The sequence below is a fragment of the Nerophis ophidion genome, unplaced genomic scaffold (assembly GCF_033978795.1).
Source record: "Nerophis ophidion isolate RoL-2023_Sa unplaced genomic scaffold, RoL_Noph_v1.0 HiC_scaffold_43, whole genome shotgun sequence".
Classification (NCBI taxonomy): Eukaryota; Metazoa; Chordata; class Actinopteri; order Syngnathiformes; family Syngnathidae; genus Nerophis; species Nerophis ophidion.
In genome coordinates, this window is record NW_026906965.1 from 596,711 (window position 1) to 606,005 (window position 9,295).

Consider the following 9,295-nt stretch of genomic DNA (forward strand, 5'->3'; position numbering starts at 1 on the left):
CGTCATCCTCCCCCAGAAGATTTCTTTGTGATTTTCACATACAAATATTGAAGATCTTTGCTCCTTCACAACTCTGTTGTAATATTCTTTTCACAAAATACAACCATCCATCCATCCATTTTCTACTCCTTATTCCCTTTGGGTAGCGGGGGGCACTGGTGCCTATCTCAGCTACAATCAGGCGGAAGGCAATAGTACGTTAATGTTAAATCTTACTTGTGAAAAGTAATCCCCCAATTCCTATTTTCAACAGTCCGCTAATATTAACAGGAAAACGCTGAACACCGCCCGGCATCTTTGTTTTCTACCTGTCAACTGTCAGTTTAAGCTGCTCGCCAGCTCCTCATCACCACTTCAAGATGGCGGCCAAATTGCTCGCGTCACAGCAGCCAATGCGGCGTCTACTTATAAGATGTCTCTGGTTATAACGTCATTGCAAACACGACAATCTGTTGCATCCACTGCAGTTTGCTACCATATTCATACTTTTTGTAAAGTGATTTTTTTCAAGCAGGGTTGCATGAGGTACCTACACATAGTGTTACGTTAGTCAGTGTATCACAAACTGTAACGTAAGGTTATACGGTGGTCAGCAGCACCGCATATTTTAGCCACCTACAAAAAGACAAACATAGTCAAATAAAGGTCAGTTAAAATGTACCCTATATTAAGAATATGTGTACAGATTGCTTTTGCATAGGGCCCTGAAATCTAAACAGTACATTGTTCATTGTTATTTTCATGTATTTGTTATGTTTTTCATGTGTACGCAGACATAAACACACAAACAGAATGAGATGAGATCAATGACATAAGGTAAGAACAGGATAGAAACTGCTGTGGAACTAACTAGCTACAATGCAATATGACATGGAAATACAATGTTAACACTTTGTTTACAAATAAGTACAGTTCAACTTGTTTTTCCAAATGTGTTTATTCTGTAAAGCAATGAGTTAAATGTTTAAAATGACTGGTTAATAGTGTTATTATGAATTGCAAGGTCAGCACTATTTTTTTTCCTGCAATTTCAAATGCACTTGGTTTTAATAAATAAATACAGCATTTTAAAAACATACATAATCTGTGTAAATGTATTAGTCTGTGATTAAAATGACCTGAAAGGACTCGAAACTCAAAATGCAGGACTTGGGACTTGACTTGAGACTTTCCAGTCTTGACTTTGGACTTGACCCGGGACTTGCCTGTCTTGACTCGAGAGTTGAGGGCAAAGACTTGAGACTTACTTGTGACTTGCAAAACAATGACTTGGTCCCACCTCTGGCATGAACTCTGACATAAAACCAATTGTAAGTCCAGGAAGTGACGTACTCTTCACGCATGCGTGGATCGATCGTGTCGTGAATTTATATCAATTTTTAAAAAGTGTGAAACATTTGCTCTCATACACAAAAGTGTCTTTCTTAAAGTGAAATCCAAATTCTAACATTGTGTTAATGATTTGAATTTATTAATTCAATCTTGGAAGATTGTACAAAATAGAAAAAGCCCTTATTATATTTACTGAAATAATTTAAGTGTATCATTTATTTATATATATTTTATTTTAATCTTATTCGAATGGTCTCTCATATTTACTTTTACTTTCTTTAACGGGTTTTGTTTGTAAGAGGATTGGATTTAATGTGATGTTTTTTTTATATTGCTGAGTAAAATATTGAAAAAGCATTGACTCATATTGTATTGAAAGTACCTTAATGTGTCCAAACATTGTTTATGTGTGTTTAATTGTTCAATAACAAAATAAATAAATACTCAGAAGTAGAACTGGCTAGCAAATAAAGTCTTATTTTAACATAAATAATGTTGAAGTCATATTACATGACATTATATAAATATGTATATTAAATATAATTTGAATAGTTGGCAAGTAAACAAAATGCATTTGCCATACCTAATTGTATTATATCAATTATAACTCAACCCCACACTTTACAACATGTATTCACACTTTATTGTGTGAAAATATTTTTACACAAACTTACATTCAATTATAGTAATGATTATAATATAATAAGAAATTTAACAATGTGTGTTCTGGATGTAAATTAATTCATGGAAAATAAATTGATTAACAATTAATCTTTTTAGCGAGGTAGCATCTTTTTTTACCTGGAAACTTATCTCCATAAGTGTGCAAATAAAGTCTTACGTATTACTTGTATTACATTTGAATAGAACCTTATTGAGCATATTAACAAGATTATGTTAGAAAATGTGCCAAGTATGAAAAATGTCATTTTGAATTTGCGTACAGGATGTAGAATGACAATGATCTTCACCCACCATAAAACAAATCAGGAAGATTGGAGCATGTGGAAGGAAGTTATGACTGTTATATTTTTCCACCACAAGGGGGCGATGTTGGTGTCGATATTTATGACTAGTCATGATCAGACCCCGACCTAAAGGCCTACTGAAAGCCACTACTAGCCACCACGTAGTCTGATAGTTTATATATCAATGATGAAATATTAACATTGCAACACATGCCAATACGGCCGCTTTAGTTTACTAAATTGCAATTTTACATTTCCCGGGAGTTTCTTGTTGAAAATGTTGCGGAATGATGACGTATACGCGTTACGTTAAGGACTGTCAGGAAATATTAGCGCTGCGCACACACACAGCTAAAAGTTGTCTGCTTTAATCGCATAATTACTGAGAATTTTGGACATCTGTGTTGCTGAATCTTTTGCAATTTGTTCAATTAATAATGGAGACTATAAAGAAGAATGCTGTTGGTGGAAAGCGGTGGATTGCAGCTGTCTTTAGCACCGAGACACAGCCGGTGTTTCTTTGTTTGTTGTGAAAGCAGAGCGGTCAAGCGAACATGTTTTCTCTACGTCAACCAGCATGTTTTTGGATGGGAAAATGGTGATATATATCTTACCGAAGACATCAGTGGATTATTTGTCGTTCTGCAGCAGCTGTGAGCTTGGCTCCTCGGCTTCTCTCTTAGACTCGAGGTATGCCTTTACAATCTTTAAAACCTCACTAAAACACTATTAAAACAATAAGCAGATAAGGGATCTTTCAGAATTATCCTAGTAAATGTGTCTAATTGCATCTGAAACGCTCACACTGCCGTCGCCCGGAGCTGTCGCTTTTTTTTTTTCCCTTTCTTTTCCTTCACTTTCAATATCCTAATTCAAGAATCTTTCATCCTCACTCAAATTAATGGGGAAATTGTTGCTTTCTCGGTCCGAATTGCTCTTACTGCTGGTGGCTCCCATTAAAAACAATGGGAATATGTGTGGAACCCTGCAACTCGTGACATCACGCGCACATACTTCCGGTAAAGGCAAGGCTTTTCTATTAGCGACCAAAAGTTGCGAACTTTATCGTGGATGTTCTCTACTAAATCCTTTCAGCAAAAATATGGCAATATCGCAAAATTAAATGATGAAGTATGACACATAGAATGGACCTGCTATCCCCGTTTAAATAAGAACATCTCATTTCAGTAGAGATTTTCAATGAGATTTTCTTATTTAAACGGGGATAGCAGGTCCATTCTATGTGTCATACTTCATCATTTCGCGATTTTGCCATATTTTTGCTGAAAGGATTTAGTAGAGAACATCCACCATAAAGTTCACAACTTTTGGTCGCTAATAAAAAAGCCTTGCCTGTACCGGAAATATGTGCGCATGACATCACGAGTTGTAGGACTCCACACATATTCAGATTGTTTTTAATGGGAGCCACCAGCAGTAAGAGCAATTTGGACCGAGAAAGCGACAATTTCCCCATTAATTTGAGCGAGGATGAAAGATTTGTGAATTAGGATATTGAAAGTAAAGGACTAGAAGAAAAAATGTCAAAAAAAAAAAAAAATGTGACGGCTCCGGGCGACGGCAGTGTGAGCGTTTCAGATGTAATTAGACACATTTAGTAGGATAATTCTGGAAAATCCCTTATCTGCTTATTGTTTTAATAGTGTTTTAGTGAGGTTTTAAAGATTGTAAAGGCATACCTCGAGGTCGGATGGCTGCGGTGAACACACTGTGTCTCAGAGAGAAGCCGAGGAGCCAAGCTCACAGCTGCTGCAGAACGACGAATAATCCAATGATTTCTCCGGTAAGATATATATCACAATTTTCCCATCCAAAAACATGCTGGTTGACGTAGAGAAAACATGTTCGCTTGACCGCTCTGCTTTCACAACAAACAAAGAAACACCGGCTGTGTCTCGGTGCTAAAGACAGCTGCAATCCACCGCTTTCCACTAACAGCATTCTTCTTTATAGTCTCCATTATTAAATGAACAAATTGCAAAAGATTCAGCAACACAGGTGTCCAAAATACTGTGTAATTGCACGATGAAAAGAGACGACTTTTAGCCGTGTTTGGTGCTACGCTAACATGTCCCCTCCAACAGGTGATGTCACGCGTATGAGTCATCATTCCGCAACGTTTTTAAAGGAGAACATTATCAGCAGACCTATGTAAGCGTCAATATATACCTTGATGGTGCAGAAAAAATACCATATATATTTTTAACCGATTTCCGAACTCTAAATGGGTGAATTTTGGCGAATTAAACGCCTTTCTGTTTATCGCTCTGGAGGGGATGACGTCAGAATGTGACGTCACCGAGGTAATACAGCCGTCTTTTTCATTTTGAACCCATTGTAAACATTGGGTCTCAGCTCTGTTATTTTCCGTTTTTTCGACAATTTTTTGGAACCTTGGTGACATCATGCCTCGCCGGTGTGTTGTCGGAGGGTGTAACAACACTAACAGGGAGGGATTCAAGTTGCACCACTGGCCCGAAGATGCGATAGTGTCTGCCGCCAGACCCCCATTGAATGTACCAAAGTGGTTCCACATTTTACCGGCGATGACAGACATGGCACAGAGATGTATGGATAACCTGCAGATGCATTTGTAACGATAGTCAACGAAATCACAAAGGTGAGTTTTGTTGATGTTGTTGACTTATGTGCTAATCAGACATATTTGGTTGCGGCGTGACTGCGAGCTAATCGATGCTAACATGGTATGCTAATCGACGCCAACATGCTATTTACCGACGGTGCTAAAGCAGACATGGCACTGAGATGTATGGATAACCTGCAGATGCATTTGTAACGATAAAGTCACAGAAATCACAAAGGTGAGTTTTGTTGATGTTGACTGCCAGCTGATCGATGCTAACTTGCTTAGCTAATCAATGCTAACATGCTATTTACCAGGGGTGCTAAAGCAGACATGGCACAGAGATGTATGGATAACCTGGAGATGCATTTGCAACTATATTACGTTTCTTTCCACCCACATTTAATGCGAAAAAAACACTTACCAATCGACGGATTTAAGTTGCTCCAGTGTCACGAGATGCGAAAGTCCTGATCGTTTGGTCCGCACATTTTACCGGCGATGCTAACGCAGCTATTCGGCCATGCTATGGCTATGAATAGCGTCAATAGCTATTCGCTCAATAGCTTCAGTTTCTTCTTCAATACTTTCATACTCCAACCATCCGTTTCAATACATGCGTAATCTGTTGAATCGCTTAAGTCGCTGAAATCTGAGTCGGAATCCGAGCTAATGTCGCTATATCTTGCTGTGCTATTCGCCATTGTTTGTTTATATTGGCAGCACTGTATGACGTCACAGGGAAATGGACAGTGGCATCGCGAATAGCAAAAATCAAGCACTTTGAAGCTTTTTTTAGGGATATTCGGAGACCGGCAAAATTTTGAAAAAAAATTCAAAAAATACAACATGCCACTGGGAACTAATTTTTATTGTTTTTAACCCTTTTGAAATAGTGATAATGTTCCCCTTTAACAAGAAACTCAAGGGAAATTTAAAGGGTAACATTATCACAATTTCAGAAGGGTTGAAACCAATAAAAATCAGTTCACAGTGGCTTATTTTATTTTTCGAAGTTTTTTTCAAAATTTTACCAATCATGGAATATCCCAAAAAAGGGTTTAAAAAGCCTGATTTTCGCTATCTGTAAATCCACCGTCCATTTTCCTGTGACGTCACATAGTGACGCCAATACAACCAAACATGGTGGATAGAACAGCAAGATATAGCAACATTAGCTCGGATTCAGACGTGGATTTCAGCGATTTAGGTGATTTAACAGATTACGCATGTATTGAAACGGATGGTTGGAGTGTGGAGGCAGATAGCGGAAGCGAAATTGAAGAAGAAACTGAAGCTATTGAGCGAATAGCTTTTGAAGCTATTCGGCGATCGCCTTCTAACCAACGATTGCATCTTTTGACCACTGGAGCAACTTAAATCCATCGATTGGTAAAAGTTTGTTTGGCATAACATGTGGGTGGAGGGAAAGGCTGGAGGCAAATATAGCTACAAATGTACATACAGCTAGCCTAAATAGCATGTTAACATGGATTAGCTGGCAGTCATGCCGTGACCAAATATGTCTGATTAGCACATAAGTCAATAACATCAACAAAACTCACCTTTGTGATTTCGTAGACTTTATCGTTGGAAATGCATCTGCTTTGAGTGTCGCAGGATATCCACACATCTCTGTGCCATGTCTGTCATAGCATCGCCGGTAAAATGTGCAGAACAAACAAGGGACTTTCGCATCTTTTGACCACTGGTGTACTTGAATCCGTCAATTGGTATGTGTTTGTTTGGCATTAAATGTGGGTGGAGGGAAAGGCTGGATGCAAATATAGCTACAAATGAGGCATAACGATGCAATATGTACATACAGCTAGCCTAAATAGCATGGTAGCATCGATTAGCATGCCATGCTAATCGATGCACACGCCACGTAAGTCAACTTGAATCCGTCCCTGATCGTGTTGTTACACCCTCCGACAACACACCGACGAGGCATGATGTCTCCAAGGGACGGAAAACAGTAGTAAAAAAAAAAAAAATAACAGAGCTGATTTGACTTGTGTGTGTAATGTGTTTGAGAAAATAGTGGATTGCTTCCCGTTGTAACGTCACAGGTGAAAGGTCATCGCTCCGACAGCGAACAATTGAAAGGCGTTTAAATCGCCAAATTCACCCTTTTAGAGTTCGGAAATCCGTTAAAAAAACATATGGGCTTTTTTCTGCAATATCAAGGTATATATTGACTCTTACATATGTCTGGTGATAATGTTCTCCTTTCAAATTGCAATTTAGTAAACTAAAAAGGCCGTATTGGCATGTGTTGCAATGTTAATATTTCATCATTGATATGTAAACTATCAGACTGCGAGGTCGGTAGTAGTGGCTTTCAGTAGGCCTTTAAATTTAACAGTAGAAGATGAGAGGCACTACATACAACATCAAATATACATTCATATTAAACATGCTGTGTTTTTAAAGTACATTTAGCACAATCACTAAGTGTTTTTAAATCCCTGCAGCTTTCATGACTGTTACACACTTGTGTTTACTGTCCTGACACTTATGCCGGAACATCTTAACACACACAGTGCAACTAAATGGTTTCTCTCCAGTGTGTGTTCTCATGTGTCTGGTCATGACAAGCTTTGTGGAAAAATGCTTCTTACAAACAGGGCAAGTAAAAGGTTTCTCGCCAGTATGTGTTCTCATGTGTGCGGACATCTTAGGCTTTGTGGAGAAAGTCTTCTTACAAACAGAGCAAGTAAAAGGTTTCTCTCCAGTATGTGTTCTCATGTGTGAGGTCATGTTAGACTTTGTGGAGAAACTCTTCTGACAAACAGAGCAAGTAAAAGGTTTCTCTCCAGTGTGTGTTCTCATGTGTATGGAGATGTCAGGGTTTCTGGAAAAACACTTATTACAAACAGAGCAAGTAAAAGGTTTCTCTCCAGTATGTGTTTGCATGTGTGTGATCATATGCTGCTTTGTGGAGAAACGCTTCTTACAAACAGAGCAAGTAAAAGGTTTCTCTCCAGTATGTGTTCTCATGTGTTCGGTCATGTTAGACTTTCTGGAGAAATTCTTCTTACAAAGAGAGCAAGTAAAAAGTTTCTCTCCAGTGTGTGTTCTCATGTGTCTGGTCATGGCAGGCTTAACGGAGAAACTCTTCTTACAAACAGAGCAAGTAAAAGGTTTCTCTCCGGTGTGTGTTCTCATGTGTGTGGTCATGTGTTGCTTTGTGGAGAAACTTTTCTTACAAACAGAGCAAGTAAAAGGTTTCTCTCCAGTATCTATTCTCATGTGTCTTGTAAAATCACTCTTCAGTCTAAATGATTTCCCACATTCAGAGCAGTCAGAGTCTTTGTTGTTAGTGTGATGTCTCGTATCACCTTTAGAGTCATTTTTACTCTCCAAAGGTTCTTGAATGTGGTCACTGTGATCAGAAGAGTCTGACATCATGTGGTCCATGTCTGACAGTGGAGCAAAGATGCTGTCTGGTTCCGACTTTATATCTTCACAATGCTCTCCATCAGCTTCTGTGATGTGTTGACTTACAAGCTCCACCCCTCTGTTCTCCTCACTTTGACTGTGATGAAGCTGTAAGGACTGAGCTTCATCTTCATCATTATCCTCCACCAACCTTTGAAGCTGCTTCCACAGTTCCTCCTCTTCCTCTTTAATGTGGGAGGGGGCCTGTAGCTCCTTCTGTCCCACATTGGAGCTCCACTCCTGCTGCTTGGAGGGAATCTCTTCATGACTCTCTGGTGACACCTGCTGGACGTCTGCAGAACATAAAACACAAATGAGGTCTTACTGTATTGAAGTTTGCAGTATTCAAACGATTCACATGTGAGCTAGGCCAAATAGACAGTGATGGGCAAGCAACCTGGAAAATGTAGTAAGCTAAGCTACAAGTTACTCTCCATTAAATGTAGTTAAGATATCCTCAGAGAATTGTAGCAAGCTACACTACACGCTACACTGCAAAAGTAGCTTGCCACATCAAAGCTACATTTAACAGCATTTCTATCTATTGGCCCACATGTATAATATCAATGTTAATGTAACTGAGAGTGTACAAATGGACCCAGTGAGGTTCCATTGCTGTTAACTACCTGTCATTCAGCTGGGGACACCTTACAACTACCTCAAGGGGTCCCCGCAATCCACTGTATGTATTTATTCATTTATTTTATTTCTACCATTCTTGAGAAACCATCAAGGATAAGTAGCTTCCGTATGAGCAGGTGTGAACAAGTTAGGACATACATCATGGTCCCTATACGGAAAACCAATGCATCTAATAGAGAATGTCTCATTTGCACCCCTGGTGGTGAAATCTATCAAAATGAGGGTGGTCCCAAAAAGGAGGAATTTTTCAAATTGACTGTGTGTCAGTTTTGAATGTGTTCCCCTTCTGAGCAACGTATGAAAT

General features: G+C 38.9%; 1 protein-coding gene across 1 annotated transcript; it reads right to left on the bottom strand.

Moving 5' to 3' along the window:
• Positions 1 to 5,638: 5,638 nt before the first annotated feature.
• LOC133546794 (gastrula zinc finger protein XlCGF17.1-like) lies at positions 5,639 to 8,626 on the bottom strand. The gene has a single exon (XM_061892623.1). It carries the CDS (start codon positions 8,326 to 8,328, stop codon positions 7,369 to 7,371), a length of 960 nt encoding a protein of 319 aa, XP_061748607.1. The 5' UTR covers positions 8,329 to 8,626; the 3' UTR covers positions 5,639 to 7,368.
• Positions 8,627 to 9,295: the final 669 nt, after the last annotated feature.